At 31.5% G+C, this 19,523-nt stretch overlaps 1 protein-coding gene across 4 annotated transcripts in view; it reads right to left on the reverse strand.

The window, feature by feature from the left end:
• The window catches only part of LOC127864485 (uncharacterized), a 258,871-nt gene that overhangs the window by 6,029 nt on the left and 233,319 nt on the right, over positions 1-19,523 (reverse strand). For 2 of the 4 annotated variants that reach the window (XM_052404114.1, XM_052404112.1), the window contains exons 1-2: positions 16,529-16,611; positions 7,349-7,448 (exon numbers count right to left, since the gene is read on the reverse strand). In XM_052404114.1, the coding sequence (XP_052260074.1) occupies positions 7,349-7,438 (90 nt within the window). In that variant the 5' untranslated portion in view covers positions 7,439-7,448; positions 16,529-16,611. Of the gene's footprint in view, positions 1-7,348; positions 7,449-16,528; positions 16,612-19,523 lie in introns of those variants that run through there. The other 2 variants (XM_052404113.1, XM_052404111.1) reach the window with 1 other exon arrangement.

Raw genomic sequence — 19,523 nt, forward strand, 5'->3', positions numbered from 1 at the left:
CTCTAATTGTTCAATGATATTCTGTTCTTTTTCCTGGTTTCGTTTTTTAGTTATGGTAGCAAATTTTATACTTATGTTTCTTACTGTTCCTTTTATAACTTCCCACAAAGTATTTGGGTTACAGTTTGTGTTGTTTTCTACTACTTTATGAATTTCATGCTTAATTTGATTTTGATATTCCTCATTTAAAAGCATGGAATTATTTAGTTTGAAATAACCAGGTCCTTTTTGTTGCATTTTATTGTCAATGATTATTTCAATTAGAGAGTGGTCGGTCTTGTATCCTGGTTTTATTTTTGCTTTATTAATTATATTACATATATTTTTTGAAATTAAGAAGTAGTCCAGTCTACAAAAAATGACAGGTTTGCCACTTGAGTGCCATGTGTAACGTTTTTGCTCTGGGTGAAGTGCTCGCCATATGTCAATCAAATCGCATGAATCGATTATGGAGTTTATTTTGTTTCTGCTTTTTATGTGTGTGTCTTTTTTGCCGTTCTTTTTGTCTAGGGTTGAGTTAAGTATTGTATTAAAATCACCTCCTATTATATAATTTGTTTCCATATTTTGCAGAAGATGTGTTTCTAGTTTATCAAAAAAACTTTTTTCGTCTTTGTTTGGTCCATATATATTTATTAATGTGACTTCTTGATTATTAATAATAACATCAATTGTGCATAATCTACCGGGTATTAATTCCTTAAAATCGCCTATACTTACATTGTCTTTATTTCTTATTAAAATTCCTAAACCTTCACTATTTGATTTTGTTCCACTATAAAAACTTATTCCACTCCATTCTGATTGCCATTTGTTTTTAGTTAGCTCACATACATGTGTTTCTTGAAGTAAACATATTGTATAATTATTTTCTTCAAACCATTTAAATATACTTTGCCTTTTGGTATCATTGTTTAGACCTCTTACATTTAGAGAACATATTTTTTCATACATTTTTAAGTTTAAATGATTTTATTTGAATGGCTAAATTGAAAAGTAATGAACCTTGCCTATTAAGTTTATAAAAAAACATATTGATATTCTGTTAACCTGTGTTGGAAATTTGTATTTATTTCTACTGGTTGAAAAGACTAGAATCTACGTTTTAAATAATAGGTATATACAATTATGTGTAAAAAAAAAAAAAAAAAAACAACAATGAAAAAAGAAAACAACAGCAATGAAAATACAAACAACCATGCTCACATGGAGTAAAAAAATACGATTGAATTATAATAAAAAAACTGAGGTTCAACAAGAGTTGAGCCTTTATGTAGCCCACCATGTATTCCACAGTCCGAGTAAACACAATATAATTCAGCAATACAGTCTTTTACATTATTCAAATATGTTTATAAACTATTTAACTTATTTAATTTGTGAATTTACTTAATAAATGAATGAACACATTCATCATATATGACAATATCTGTATATACCAACATCTAATATGTGTTCATCCAAACATATTTAATAAAAAGATCTGAAGTTCCCTTATTAAGTTACAATCTACATTGCTAGTGAAATATGCATAAAACGTGTTTACATAATATTTTTCATGCTAAGCAGAGTCTAGTAAGTGTAATATAATATAAAATATACAAGTTCATGCTTGGGCGTTACCTTTTCTAACAGCCTACTTCATTTTATACTGTGGCAGTATACATATAAGGAAACATTCATGTATGAGACTAAAGGGTAATAAAATAAGAAAATTATATACAGTTTTAGTAATGTGTTAATTATCACTGTATTCAAAAAGGGGAGCACTGATATAAAATACCCAAACACTAATTTACAAATGCCGTGCTTTTTTTAATTTATTAATTTATTATTATGTATTTTTTTTTAAGTAGTTCATTTACATAAAAGGTGTATTGATCTTTAATCTAAAAAAAATCAAATATCTGATAAGAGTTAATATCCTGGATAGTGGTAAAGTATGGTGCATTGTAATTATTCCTTACCCACGAAAACATAATGGACGGGAATAAATACTGGTTATAACGTTTGTAAATAAGGTACGCTTGAGTGACCACTAATCCTTTGCGTATACAACTGCGCCTGGATTAAAGACAAGTTAATTTCTTAAAGAATGAACATCTTCATCCTGACACGCAATAAACATAAAACATGTTTACCTAATTTTATCATGCTAATCAGAATCTATTTGGTTTTACAAAATATATAATATACAAGTTCATGCTTGGGAATTACCTATTCTAACAGCTTACTTAATTTTCTAATGTTGCAGTCTACATATATGAACACATTCATGTTTGAGACTAAAGGGTACAAAAAATACAATAGTAAGACACAGTTTTGGTAATGTATGAATTATCGTTGTATGCAAAACGGGGAGTACAGATGTAAAATACACAACCAATAATTTACAACACCTTTGTTTTTTATATTATTATTTCATTTGTTTATTTGTATTTATTTATTTTATTAAGCAGTTGATGACATAAAATGTGTGTTGATTTTTAATCTAAGGAAACCTTATACCTGATAAGAGTTCCTATAAAGGATATTAGATAATTATGCTGTATTGTAATTATTCCTTACCCACGAAAACTAAATGGAAGGATATAAATACTAGTTTTAACTGTATGTAAATACTGAACGGTTGAGTGACCACTAATCCTTTGCGTATACAACTGCACCTATATACCAACATCTAATATGTATTCATCAAAACATATTTAATATAAAGATCTGAAGTTCCCTTATTAAGTTACAATCTACATTGATAGTGAAATATGCATAAAGCGTGTTTACATAATATTTTTCATGCTAAGCAGAATCTAGTAAGTGTAATATAATAAAAAATATATACAAGTTCATGCTTGGGCGTTACCTTTTCTAACAGCCTACTTCATTTTATACTGTGGCAGTATACATATATGGAAACATTCATGTATGAGACTAAAGGGTAATACAATAAGAAAATTATATACAGTTTTAGTAATGTGTTAATTATCACTGTATTCAAAAAGGGGAGCACTAATGTAAAATACACAAACACTAATTTACAAAGGCCGTGCTCTTTTTAATTTATTAATTTATTATTATGTATTTTTTTTTTTAAGTAGTTCATTTACATAAAAGGTGTGTTGATCTTTAATCTAAAAAAATCAAATATCTGATAAGAGTTAACATCCAGGATAGTGGTAAAGTATGGTGTATTGTAATTATTCCTTACCCACGAAAACACAATGGAAGAAAATAAATACTGGTTATAACGTTTGTAAATAAGGTACGCTTGAGTGACCACTAATCCTTTGCGTATACAACTGCGCCTGGATTAAAGACAAGTTAATTTCTTAAAGAATGAACATCTTCATCCTGACACGCAATAAACATAAAACATGTTTACCTAATTTTATCATGCTAATCAGAATCTATTTGGTTTTATAAAATATATAATATACAAGTTCATGCTTGGGTATTACCTATTCTAACAGCTTACTTAATTTTCTAATGTTGCAGTCTACATATATGAACACATTCATGTTTGAGACTAAAGGGTACACAAATACAATAATTAGACACAGTTTTGGTAATGTATGAATTATCGCTGTATTCAAAACGGGGAGTACTGATGTAAAATACACAACCAATAATTTACAATACCTGTGTTTTTTTTTAAATATTATTTATTCATTTGTTTATTTGTATTTATTTATTTTATTAAGCAGTTGATGACATACAATGTGTATTGATTTTTAATGAAAAGAAACCTTATACCTGATAAGAGTTCCTATAAAGGATAGTAGAAAATTATGCTGTATTGTAATTATTCCTTACCCACGAAAACTAAATGGAAGGATATAAATACTAGTTTTAACTGTATGTAAATACTGCACGGTTGAGTGACTACTAATCCACTGCACCTGGGAGCTAAAGACAGGCATATGTAAATGTATATCAATGTTCATGTTGGTATACTTATCAACAAAAAAAGGCACACAAACTGTGCGGTTCAACACAATCACACAATGTACTGCCCGTGTTGTCGGTATCCTTGGTTTTCAGTTTAAGTTCTTGTATTACCACAGTAGCTTTGAATGTACATTGTTGTTCTCAAATCTATACAAATGTATTTACAGTTCATTTGGTGCTACTTTCTCTGAGGCCATGGTAGGTTCAGCCACTCTTCATACTGGCTAAAAAGGACCCTGTTCATACTGCCGTCTCGGCCCTTATAAAAGATCGTTCCACCCCTACTCCAGACTGACTCCACTGTGTCCCTTTTCTTCAAACGAACAGAGTTGAAGACATTTTGGTTCAGTGGCGTTAGATGTTCACTAGGGTATATTTTACCCTGCTTTAACTCCTTGCTCATTTTTAATATCTGTATCTTTCTCTCTCTAGAGATGAATTTTAAAACGACAGGTCGACTTTTTCCGTTTTCAAAACGACCTAGCCTATGGCCGAAATCAAGGTCAGTTCTGATGAGTTGGATACCGGTATGTTGTTTTACAACATCTGCAACCAGCTTCATGGTGGTTTCAGGGGTTTCATTTTTATCTGTGTCTTGCAGACCGTGGAAAACTATGTTGTTGATTCTAGTGTATTGCTCCAGTTCATTTATTGCTTCTCTGTTGCTATACTTTTCTTTACTCATCGCTTCACGGTTTACCACTTTCTCTGTGTTCAACTCAGTTTGTAATTTATCTAATTGTTTCTTTAACTTCTCGTTCTCAGTTTCTCTATCGAAAAGTTTTGCTTCTAATAATTCAATTTTATGGAGAAGGCTGTTTTTCATGTTTTCCACAACTTTTTCAATCATATTTTCTAGGCAGCTGTCATTTTTCATCATAACATTTGACAGTTTTTCATTTATCTCACTAAGCTGTTTTGATATACTTTTAATGCTGATGTTAAATCTATTTTCATTGCTTTCTGTTTCCTGCTTTGCTTGCTTTTGCTTTTCCTGTTCCTGTTTTTCATGTTTGTGTTTTTTCTTTGACTGTTTCTTGGTTTCGCGTTTTGGTGAATTAATGCTAATGTCTTGTTCACTCACACTGCTTATATATTTGCGTTTATTTACTGTTTCTTCACAATTTTCTTCACAGTCACTTTCAGATACTTCTGTAACATCTAATAGCTCTGAAGTTTTTTGTTTAGTTATGTCTTCTTTATGTGGAGATTGTGATGCCATATTTTTTTTTGTACAGTATACTTTGGAAAAAAATTAAATCGGTGTTTGTCTTTTCTTCTAAAGCAAGTTATGTATTTTCATACCTTATGTATTTATGTCCAATATTCCATTTTTACACTAAAGCACAGAGCATTTTCAATAACAAATTCCCAACACAGAGACTAAAAAACGTTTAAAACATTGTTTTTTTTCTGCAGTTCAAAACACAACATGCCCATTCAAGGGAGACCATAAACTCTTTTAGTTTTTTTAATGTTGGTTTCATAAGGTCACTTTCAATAACTTAATACTCTTACATAAGTACGACAGTCAGGATGGCCGAGAGATAAGACGGAAAAAATCGGAACTAGGACAATAATCATCTTGATTAAAAAAAATAGTAAAGGTACCGATTCCATTTTATATCCTTCTTTAGGATAAATCCGTTGCAGTTGTTAATAGTTCACTATTTAAATGATTTCGTTAAAACTATGAAGATAAGGACTTTCATGACGAACTACGATGATGAAAAAAATCTGTAGACAACCACTATAATTAGTTTTATTAAAAGAATCACTTTTGACATGTTTCGCCTCATTTGAAACACAATACACATATGTTTGTTACATATATTAGGTGTCCTATTCCCAAATGTAAACTGATCAAAACGTATCTGATTTAATATCACAACTTTAATGTGTGTCTGTCAGATCGTCCGTAGATAAGATGCTAATACAAATCACGAGATCAACAATTGACACTTAAACGAAATTATAAAAATTATATCGATTGCAAATAAATATATTAATGTCTTAATAACCATCCGGGGTTTTTTTGTTTGAAAACAAATACCGATAAATGCACGAAACAGTTACAACGACTCAAGTATAGGGACACGCTTTTGTATATTATATAAAATACCAATATTCTTCACGCTCCAATTAGTGCATTTGAAACGCTTTAAAGATGTATAATTTATTTATTAATAAAAAACAAACCATCGCGTTTTACCGGCAAGTTTGTCACGAGATGTTGATCCCGTCTGCTGTTTGAACACCTCGGTCGATCCACATTGATACAAAAACTCTCAACACCAAGATTGAGTTTCGAATTGGGAGCACGAACATTGAAGAAACATATCAGTTTATGTTTAAAGTAACGAAGTATGAAGAAACATATCAGTATTCTATAAAAGTGATGATGTTTTGTAACCTACGCTCACCATTCAAACCAAGTAATATTATGAAATGTATAGTCCGCAAATACAGTCTGTTAATTCAAATGGTTTCAGTTAACATAACAATTCCAAATGACTAAGTATATGTTTCTAAATACATGTTGTTGTTTTTTTTAATTTTCGAAAAAAAAACACGTTGACCATACGCGGACATATGTAAATGATAGATTTTAATTGTTAATTGCAAGTAAAGTTTCATTGGGCTACATAATGAGAAATTAGTGTATTTACTTAACATTTAAAGGGGCCTTTTCACGTTTTGGTAAATTGACAAAATTCAAAAAAGTTGTTTCAGAAGCGCAAATTTTCGTTTTAGTTACGATATTTGTGAAGAAATAGTAACACTGGACATTTACCATGCTCTAAAATATCCATTAAATGCATCTTTTGAAGATTTGAAAACCTGAAAATAAGCGTTGCAACGCGAAACGATTGAATAATTTCTAAAGTTCTGTTGTTGTCGTTATATTTTGTGAAACTACGAGAGATTGCTTTTATAAAGTACAAAAAATACGTCCCCTCATAGCATGAGCACGGATGGCCGAGTGGTTTTAGCGAAAGCTTTTAACTCCAGAACTCCAGGGGTCAGTGGTTCAAGCCCTGTCGAGGATTACTTTTTTCTTATTTTAATTGTATTTTTGTTTTTTTACTGGACATTTTTAAGCCCAATGTTTAAATTTATCAATATAAAACATTTAATGGCAAACTTCAATACATGCCAAATCTGTGAAAAGGCCCCTTTAAAGAACGTGAACACTTTCTTCAAAACAAAATGATCAGAACAAATCGGCTTCGTCCATAATTATGTTACAAAATAAAATAACATGGTCAACATAAACCGGCTTCGTTCATAGTATGTTGCACAAAAAGTACATGATAATTTACTTCTTTTATAGAAGGAAAAAAGGCTTCTGTCTTGCTAGAAAGAAACCACGTTTGTATGTTTCCATAAAAAAAACACAAACCTTGTTCTGTGTGCCTGTTTCATGAGGCAATGCCGGCATAGACGGTAGACAATTGACCGTCCTGTTGATCTTATCCGGTTCCTTCTCCATTTTGTCCAGCCTGAAAATTTGAAGAATGACTTTTTCATATTGTGTCGTTCGAACATTTAATTAAAGCATCGATGGCATTCAAATGAGAAGAAATAGTGTTTATGTTTTTATTTCTAATTTTTCCAGCTGCTAAATGTTTTGCGTGTGTGCTTTAAAGAGCTTAACTGGAAAACATCGACGCATAATTTTATATTAATGCAATTTCATATTAAAATTAAAATACAGTTTACGCAAACTGAAAATACTCATAAGAAATTGTAAGTTAATCTCTTGTGTTCACATTAGAACGCTTTAGAACAACGTTTTCTACGTAGTAGTAGTAGTAGTAGTAGTAGTAGTAGTAGTAGTAGTAGTAGTAGAAGTAGTAGTAGTAGTAGTAGTAGTAGTAGTAATAGTAGAAGTAGTAGTAGTAGTTGTTGTTGAAGCAGCAGTAATAGTAGCAGCAGCAGCAGCAGCAGTAGTAGTAGTAGTAGTAGTAGTAGTAGTAGTAGTAGTAGTAGTAGTAGTAGTAGTAGTAGTAGTAGTAGTAGTAGTAGTAGTAGCAGTAGTAGTAGTAGTAGTAGTAGTAGTAGTAGTAGTAGTAGAAGTAGTAGTAGTAGTAGTAGTAGTAGTAGTAGTAGAAGTTGTAGTAGAAGTAGTAGTAGTAGAAGTAGTCGTAGTAGAAGTAGTAGTAGTAGTAGTAGTAGTAGTAGTAGTAGTAGTAGTAGTAGTAGTAGTAGTAGTAGTAGTAGTAGTAGTAGTAGTAGTAGTAGTAGTAGCAGTAGTAGTAGAAGTAGCAGTAGTAGTTGAAGTAGTAGTAGTAGTAGTAGTAGTAGTAGTAGTAGAAGTTGTAGTAGTAGTTGTTGTAGTAGTAGTAGTAGAAGAAGAAGTTGTAGTAGTAAAGTATTTGTAGTATTAGTTATAGTAGTAGTAGAAGTTGTGGTAGTAAAAGTAGAAGCAGTAGTAGTAGTAGTAGTAGTAGTAGTAGTAGTAGTAGTAGTAGTAGTAGTAGTAGTAGTAGTAGTAGTTGTAGTAGTAGTAGTAGTAGTAGTAGTAGTAGTAGTAGTAGTAGTAGTAGTAGTAGTAGTAGTAGTAGTAGTAGTAGAAATAATAGCAGTAGTAGTAGTAGTAATAGTAGTTGTTGTAGTAGTAAATATATATTTCACATTATGTAACGCATTTGAAGTTGCTATCTTAGGTTAATTTATAACATAATTTTAACATATTATACACATTATAACAGTTTGGTTTCACTCAATAACTAAAAAAGTTTTGGTGCATATTTAGGATCGTTATTAAAAAAAAACATGTATTTAAAACTATATTGAAGCAGACACTTGTTAGTAAGTTCACAATAGGACTATGTCGCGAAATGCGAGTTCATTTACTTCACCTCCGGCCGATGTTAATAATCTTCGGTTAATTGCCTTTATTTATATGTTTCCGTTGTAAAATGTAAACATTCCTAAACTCTTGTTTTTATCAATGAAAATTTCAATGCTTTATCTAATTAAAGGAATACAGCCACCAGTTTTTCAAAAATGTCAGTTTAACTTTACAATTTAGAATTGAAGAACACACAATTATGTGTAAACGTTGATACAAAGCATTCCTATCAAATCAAAAACATGCTTCCTTCAAGTCACATTGAAAATCCATATATGCTTTATACAATTATATAATCTACCAAATAATGTACCTTTGTTTATAAAACATTTTGGTACTAAAGCAAAAAAGAATTTCAAACAAATCAATGAATTGAAAGGACTTCATAATTAAGATAAAATCAATTTGAAAAATAGTATTCAGACAGCCGTTCACATTATCCGTGTATTGAGATAAAAGTCTGTTATTTTCTTATCATTGTAAATTAGATTCTACTTCCATCATGATTGTTGGTAGGCTAATATGTTGTTTTGCCTAGATGTCTTACTCATCTATTCTCCTTAACTGATCTTTACCGAGAGCCAATAAAATGATGCACAGATATCCGGCAAGTAGGCCTCATTGAATTATTGAAATTTTCCATTTTTAACAAATACCTAAACAACTGGTAAGCACCATCAAAAGCGTTATATATTGACTTCAAACAGAGGTAAAATATTATTTTTAAAAATTGTTTGACAATCTTAGTTATGTAGTATAGAATATTGGATAGAGTAATGGATATCCCAACCTATTTTGTAAGATTTATTTATACAAAGAATATACACGTTTTAAGTTTTACAACTCATACGAGTACATGTGTCGGTATGAGGTTTGAGCTTCGTGTGAATTATGGTAATATTGTAGAAATGTCAACATCAATGCATAATTCAGTTTTATTGTCAGTTTACAAAACAAATGTATTAACGTCATCAAAGAAAGGTAATAAATAAAAACAAACCATTTGCAATTTTAAATTCACATTAAAAAACAAGGCAAAAGCGACATGCAGACCCTATAACATGGGTGGTGATGATGATGATGATCATGATGATGATCATTATGATGATGACGATGATGATGATGATGATGTTGTTGTTGATGACGAACTGTTCGACGATCATAGTGATTTATATCAAGTCATACCTTCATTGTTGTGGTATTGCCCCATTCAAAGTTATAGTGGAAATTTAAATACGATTATTACATTGTATTTATGAGTTATTTCCAAGCTATTTAAAATCACAGTTATTGTGACTCAAGGAAAGGGAGTGATATTGATGTGTTTAAAGACGTGTTTTGATTTTGAGCTCAACTGGTCAAAATCACATGGCATTTAAGTATCTCGTTAACATGGCCTTATTTACTTAAAAGCGGTTAGGGAGGTTAAGGAAAGTTGATTGCGTTACTCTCTCAGAAATTTATTTGCAAAATGATACATGTCATGTGTGAAGGTACTCGTGTTCGATATTTCACAAAGCATGCTGAAACCAGACTGTTTATCTTTTGTGTTGTTGTGTTTGTGCAGATATACAGAAAACTTTACGCCGTATGACTATAACAATTCCATAAATCACTGTAATAACATAATTATTCTTTTCTAAACTGGCGCCATTGAAGCAACAAACACCTTTAACTATATCGTATTGGGCGTGAATTAAACGGGTGTTGCAATAATATATATGCAGCTTTAATCTTTCAAAAGCACTCATCAACCAGACACTCGGCTTCATAAAATAAATACAAAATATTAAAGTATATAGTCACATGATGGCATTGTTTAGTTTAGTGTTTGAGACGTCACTTACTTGCACTTGAAGACTTAGGATTATAAAAAGAACAGCCAATCTTCCTTATTAAGGAGAACACTCACGGCTCACATCTATTGTTTAGTAATTTAAATGAACCACTTGAACGCAATCCTAAAAAACGTCCATCATCAAAACCGTAAACAATATAGGTTAGATTTTGTATAGTGAAGTATATATATATGATAAATGACGATTATGGTGATAATGATGATAACGACGGCGAGGACGACGATCATGATGATAATGATGATGATTGATGATGATGATGATGATGATGATGATGTTGTTGTTGATGCTGATGATGAGGATGTTGTTGTTGTTGAGTATGATGATATAGGATATATGATAGAGATATATATATATATATATATATATATATATATATATAGATATATATATATATATATATATATATATATATATATATATATATATCTATATATATATATATATATATATATATATATTTATATATATTTATATATATATATATATATATATATATATATATATATATATATATATTTATTTATATATAATAAATGACCAAACGGTCAATCCCAAAGTATGATATAGAAACATGATTTAATTAGGAATTGTCATATTCACAAACGTTTAAAGTATAGAAATGGTGTGAAACATGGCATACGTGCAAGACGAGTCGGTTTAAGGACGGAATCATGCAATCGCTCGAAAATAATTACCGATTTAACCAGGTGCATGACATAACAATAAAAATAATTGTAAAAGCAGAGAAAGCATTGATTGATGGAGAATTGCTTGTATACGTCTTCATCGTTTTTTTCTACGAAAAAATTGGCAACACAAATGCAGACAACTAATTAAGGAAAAGAAGCTGTGCAATATTGAAGCAAATATTCATTCAAGTGTGTGTACAATATCGTTAATGTACAATATTGAAGCAAATATTCATTCAAGTGTGTGTACAATATCGTTAATGTACAATATTGAAGCAAATATTCATTCAAGTGAATGTACAATACCGTTAATTATCACCGGCTCATAATCAAAATAATAATATCACAATAATATCCAACGTGTATATGTGATGTTGTCGATGTATGTGTTCATCGTAAGCATGTGTATATAGAAATAAGGCCATTTCTCTATGAATGATTAACCGTCCGGAATGCACGTGCATTATGAGCATAACATCAAGGTAGGGACTCTGCCTCAAAATGTCATTGGCAATTGGATTAGAGGTCCTGCACTGCAATACCAAATGTAAAAGGTGTAAAAAAATATATTACACCTTGATCATTATTTGCAAATATGTGAAGACGCATCCTTTAAGGACATAAAAATGAATATAATGATAATGATGATAATGAAAATAATGATGGTGATCGTTCTGGTAGGTGGTGGTGGTGGTGGTGATGATGATGATGATGATATATCTTTTTATTACATTCGCATCAGTGTTCGCGCACTTCCGGCTATAAAACTTACTTATCCACGCATGACCGCAAAAACAGCTTGAACTGCGAACAGTTTCTAACATTAGGTACTCATTGTTCTCAACGCAGTTACAACTTGCTTCACAATGTTACTCGTCGTATTCAAGAAGGAGCTATATCCGGTATAAACTCCATAGAATGACATAAAAGCCTTATAAAACGTTAAACACACATTGTATAACTGTTAACAAATAGTAACATTAGCCGACTAAATCGATATTAAGCGTTTGTTTCTAGGTAATATCAAACTCTTTAGACTGAAAACAACGATGCAGTTAAATACCATTAAGAATCTTAGTTTTATTTAGCTAAAGTATGTATCAACTGTGATCTCCTTAACACATTATTACACAATTATAAGAACACACATTAAGCGTTGCCAGGAAATACAAAAAATAAAACAAAGTATCGACAGCGGAATGAATTCATTAATTGGGAGTTAAATAATCAACGAATCTGGCACTACAAGATACACGTCGTAACGCACTGAGATTTCGGTCTCTGAGTATGCGAATTGAGATGAGCAATATATTTTAAGTAATGCTGGAATATGTCATCCAGCGTATAAAGGTCATCGTTAAAAGTACAGATATCAACCAATGTAACCAACTTATAAGTTTTCAGATTTTCCCCATATGTATCATTAATCCTTTCAAATAAAGCATCATTGGCGTTGTCGTTGTCGTTTTTGCAATAATAATATTTATGATGATTGGTAGTTCTGCTGATGATCATTAGGGCGGTCGCGGTGGTGAAAGTGATGATTATGATGATAATGATTATGATGATAATAATTATGCCGACGACGACGATAATGATGATGATGATGATGATGATGATGATGATGATTGATGATGATGTTGATGATGAGGATGATGATGATGATGTTGGTGTTGTTGTTATTGATGATGATGATGATGATGATGATGATGATGATGATGATGATGATGATGATGATGATGATGATGATGATGATGATGATGATGATGATGATGATGATGATGATGATGATGATGAAGATGATGATGATGATGATGATGATGATGATGATGATGATGATGATGATGATGATGATGATGATGATGATGATGATGATGATGATGATGCTGATGATGATGATGATGATGATGATGATTGTGATGATGGTGGTGGTGCTGTTGGTGGTGGTTGTGGTTATTATGATAATAATAATGATGATGATGATGATGATGATGATGATGATGATCATGATGATGATGATGATGATGATGATGATGATGATGATGATGATGATGATGATGATTATGATGATGATGATGATGATAATGATGATAATGATGAGGAGGAGGAGGAGGAGGAATTAAGATTAATTAATCGTTTTTTAGGGTACACTATTCCACATTTAGGTTAATTAAACAGACATTTGTATTATTATATGTTCCAATTCGAATTGCAGACCGCTTTTACGCAAACAAAGATTTAAATTTGATCGATCGTAAGGGCAGCAGTATATTTGAAGACTAGCTCGCAAAGCACGTGCACCATATGTCTTATTGCAAAATCGCAACATAGTTAGGAAAGTTGGGTTTGCATAAACTCACGGATTGTTAATATTATTAATCATTTGTTGGACGGGCTGAACATTTGTGTGACTGAAAGAAATAGTGTTCACCGGTAATCGCCAGTTTCTCTTAATGACACCTGTATCAATATATCACCAGTGTAATAAATGCGATGATTAACAATCAGAAGGGATCATGTCTATGACCATGCATTTTTTATCGATATTGGTCGCTTGATCTTCTTCTAGCATTCACAACACAAAGTTTAGGATATCTTCATATTTTTTATATAATAATTAAATGATTATCATTCCCATTAAGGATATTATTAAAAATGATAGTTACAGTAGCAGTGTGCCAGAGACTCTTCGGCGTAACATGGTGCAGCCAGTATGTAAACATATCTGGTTTTGTTATTGAATACAATTGATTGACTATATGGTACTAACACATTTAAACTGGGCAACTAATTGTTTTTCTTTTCTTTTGTAAACAACCGATCAATAAATTCATCGAATAAGAATTGATGTTTACAAATCACAATAAATAAATTATTCGGGCGGTTTTCATCAAGTCAGATCATAGTTTCAATTGAATATGTATTCGCTGACAACGCCTCACGCAATAATCGCTGCGGAATGATATCGTTTGAGGTGGTAGTTTCAATAACGACTGAATCCAGATTAACCAACCACACGGATTAAAAGTATGCATACATAATATTTATTAAAGTAAAAGAACGCATTCAATTGTACAGGTTATGAGAAATAGCGATTTGCAATAGGAATATGTACGTAGATGGTCAAACTTCTCAAACACACCGTACATTCATTTGGATTTAAAAAACAGGACACGTGTGTTCGTGGAACCAACTGTCTTTAAATTATCCATTTTATGGCCAGAAAGAATGAGGATGTTATTTCTGTCTGCATGGGCTAAGTATTTTATTTATTTACTTCAGCAGTTTACGGTCATAAAAATACTGGTAAGAATTAGGGATTTCTACCACACAGTGGGTATCATTTCGAGGGGTCACGGATGGACCAGAAGCTTACTACAATAGTCATAATTATGTATTATTTATTGTGTTCTTCATGTGTTTACAGCAGAAAAATCTAACTTATAATATAATGTACCATTGGCCACGGTACATGTTTTCATTTTATAATTGTTGGTTATAGCTTTAATGCTTTATTAGGTGTATATCGCTTATTTATTGATTATAGTTATGCTCTGCAACAACTAGTTGTTCACTTAATATCTTGCGATAAAATTGTATTGTATTATTATACAAGTAAATGAATATTCAAGGTTCACGTACTTTTATTAATAAAACTGCGCCTCCGTCAATGCTTTTGTTTTAGTATAATATATGTGTCGATATCGCAAGTTTATTCTCATTAAATGTTAATAACTGTAGTAAGATGTACAAACTGTATACATTACAAAACTGTAACAGTTTTCTCTATATAAGTCGATGTGTCTCGTAAAAGACAGCTGATGCAGAATTCCTCAGTCACCATCCTGCTGTTAAAAGTTAAGCTTAGCGATTTTGTGTTTTATGATTCGGAATAAATTTGGGATGGTTTTATTTGAGATGTGATTTATACAATAAATGTTTTACAACCAATTATCAGCACTTTCAAATGATGGCTTAGTTTCGGATGTAACATTTTCATAGTTAAGTGTAGTTTAGCATATACTAAAAGTTTGTGTTTATTTGGATTCCATACACAAAATTAAATGAAGAAAAGCTGCACGAGTATTCGAAATACATCTTAGTATAGACTCACATCATAACAACGAGTATTGTGTTAGTTGTAAGGTTTGCTACGAAACATATTTTATTAAAATAATGTGCTGTCTTGAGTATTTGACATGTGCTCTCGGACGCATTCTAAGGTGAAAGTAATGCGTCATCCATTTAAGTCGCATCAGGTCAATCAACGTTACACTGGATACGACACTGTGCAATGAACATAAATACTCGCCATTAAACAAAACATGCATTACCATTTATAATTGAAGAACACACAATTATGTGTAAACATTGATACAAAGCATTCCTATCAAATCAAAATCATGCTTCCTTCAAGTCACATTGAAAATCCATATATGCTTTATACAATTATATAATCTACTAAATAATGTACCTTTGTTTATAAAACATATTGGTACTAAAGCAAAAAAGAATTTCAAACAAATTAATTGAATGGACTTGATAATTAAGATAAAATCAATTTGAAAAATAGTATTCAGGCAACCGTTCACATTATCCGTGTATACCAAATTGAGAAGCTTACATTACAAATATATAACGCATAATATCCCAAACAACATTTGTATGCTCCATTGTAAAATAAGTCTTAAAGTATGTGTGAATTCTGCTCAATACATCCTGAATCAAACACCCACATGTTTTCGGAATGTCAATATAATAATGTACATATATTTTGGACACGCCTTCAATCATTTATAAAAGAGAGGGTAGCGATTTGAGAAACCTTACATTTTAAATACATAAACATCAAATTAGGTAATATTCAAACCAGTAGCAGATAAATTTCTTACTTGATTAACTGTATACTTTTGTTTGCTAAATTTTACCTATGCATATGTAATAATTAACAATGTGTGTTTCAATTAAATACGTTTCAACAGGTCCGTACGAATTTAAATAGTAGAAACACACAAAATTGTTTGCTGTTGATACAAATAAACAAACTATTGCGAATGATTACACATGGAATCGCAAAAAAACATTTCCCGGTTCTAACAAACACCTAAGATTATGCTAAACTAATATTAATATAACGCATATATGCTTAAATTGAGAAACAAATAAAAGTTACTTACAAATGCCTAGACTTCGATTACTTCATATGAATCAACTTGACCTTCACAGCCACATACTTCGATACGAATGCGCAGTTTGCAAACAACCCATCGACAGAGTCACGTGATCAGTAAAATTGTCACTGATTGGTCAGATATGAATTACGCAAGTTTAAAATATATGTTGATTCAAGAGCTTAACAGTCAATCGTGATACATCGACTATCTCCGGAATCATCTGCAAGATAGAGCTCTTGTCTTGAAAATCCACATTTGCTTGTACTGCTACTTAACCTGTCAAAAAGTGATCCGTCTATTGCCTTTCTGCCGAAATATTGCTGGAAATAACACTGTACATGATATTTTGGTTTGCGTGTTGACCTATTATCAAAACTGTATCCTTTACCAACATTATTCAAACACTTTTTACCATGAATTGACGTTTAACACAACTATCCAAAACGAACGCGAAGCTGGATTCATTACATTTCGGGTTGAAACACTAAATATGTGTTCGGTTTAAGGAAGATGTTCGTACAGGGATACCGAATTACATTTCCTATTGAACTACTGGTTGTAAAGACCTGTGACGACAGGTCATGTTTATATTGTATTTTAAGAAATTAATAAATGGGCTGATTATTAATAATAGTACTAATGCATGAGTTTGTAATAATCGGTGCACTTACGTGTGAATGATCTAATAATTTAAATAACTTGAGTCGTAAATAAACATGTGTGTATTATTAATAATATTATTATTACTATTATAATTATTTTTCTATTTTTATTATTATCATTATTATTATTAGTATAAATTTTAATTATAATTTTAATTATTTTTATTATTTTTATTATTATTATTATTAGTAGTAGTAGTAGTAGTAGTAGTAGTAGTAGTAGTAGTAGTAGTAGTAGTAGTAGTAGTAGTAGTAGTAGTAGTAGTAGTAGTAGTAGTAGTAGTAGTAGTAGTAGTAGTGGTAGTAGTAGTAGTAGTAGTAGTATGATGATAATAAAGATGAAGATGATGAAGAAGAAGAAGAAGATGGTGGTGATGATGATGATGATGATGATGATGATGATGATGATGATGATGATGATGATGATGATGATGATGATGATGATGATGATGATGATGATGATGATGATGATGATGATGATGATGATGATGATGATGATGATGATGATGATGATGATGATGATGATGATGATGATGATGATGATGATGATGATTTTGATGATGATGATGATGATGATGATGATGATGATGATGATGATGATGATGATGATGATGATGATGATGATGCTGATGATGATGATGATGATGATGATGATGATGATGATGATGATGATGATGATGATGATGATGATGATGATGATGATGATGATGATGATGATGATGATGATGATGATGATGATGATGATGATGATGAAGATGATGATGATGATGATGATAATGATGACAATTATGATAATGACGGTGTTGGTAGCGATGAAGATTTTTATTCTTCTGCAACTGCTTCTCCATATGATGACGATGATTATGTTGTTGCTGCTTCTTCGTCTGCTGCTGCATATAATGCCGATGATGCTAATGAAGCTGATACTTATTGTTATGATGATGCGTCTGATGCTGACGATGGCGATGCTGCTGTTTTTGCTGCTGCCGCTGATGATGATGTTGATGACGATGATGATGAGGAGGATGAAGAGAGAAAGAGAAGACGGAGGATGAGGATGAGGAGGACGAGGACGAGTATGCGCATTGGGACGCTGCTGCCTATGATGATGTGCTTAGAGATGTATACGTTGCAATGAACGACAAAGAATGTAATTTCTAATAAACTATATCTTTAAATACATTCATATCAGTGTTTGCGTACTTCCGGTTATGAAACTTTACTTATCTCCGCATGGCCGGAAAAAAAACAAATTGAACCGTATGCAGTTTTTCACATAAGATACTCATTGGTCTCAACAATAGTACACGTTGTTTTCAGATATGAGCTAAATGGAATGACACGAATGCCTTCAATATCAGTTCAGAGTTGTCGTTCCATGCTCTCACATACACATAACGTGAACGTAATGTAACCGTCGTGCAAGAGATTGGAATGCCTTACATAACGACAAGTACGCAATGAATAGCAATTGACAAAACGTACAAATAGGTGACTAAATCTCACATAGAAGTCTTCTTTATAGGTTATTTACAATTACTTTTGACGGACAAATGTCAAATTCCTATGAGTGAAAAAATGATTCCGTTTCAGACACTGAATAATCTACTTTATATTTATTTCACGTCTGTATAAGCTGTGACTGCCTTTACAAATAACTGATGATTCAAAATAATAAGAAAACACAACTAGCGTTTCAAAAAAAAACACCCAAAATATACAACCAAGTATCGCCCACGGAATGTATTCATTAATTTGGGATTGAATCATTAACACATTACACGTCGGAGGGCTCTGAGACAGGCGCAATATTTCGGTCACTGAGTCGACGGCATTTGTTTTAAAGGGACAGTTTGGTAAAATTATGATTTTCAAATGGTCATAGATTTAAAAAAATAATATGCGAACTGCTCCCTTTGAACAAGACTAATGTCGACAAAATAATAAAGCATTTGTTACATGATATCCTGGATAGTTTGGTAAATAGGTCAAGTACTAAAATGAGGGTTGTCTCTTATTAACACGACATGATGCATAAAGCAGTTGCAGCAAACTATATTTTGATACAATACATCCTGGGCTCTAATTCCAGGGAGGGCAATCTTGTGTATTCAACTTTTTGCTTGCAATTATAAATAAATTATAAATAAAACTATGTAAAATATTATTGAACTGTAAATAAACATATTTAAAAACATTTTTTTTGTAAACAAAAATATGTGTACAAGTCCCTTTAAGTATTTCGACCAGACATTAATTCATGTAACATAGTAAATTATAATAGCTGTTTTTAGCAAATCAGTCGTTCATAATACAACTATTCTGCTTCGAGAGAT

Source organism: Dreissena polymorpha, chromosome 1 (assembly GCF_020536995.1).
Source record: "Dreissena polymorpha isolate Duluth1 chromosome 1, UMN_Dpol_1.0, whole genome shotgun sequence".
Lineage (NCBI taxonomy): Eukaryota > Metazoa > Mollusca > Bivalvia > Myida > Dreissenidae > Dreissena > Dreissena polymorpha.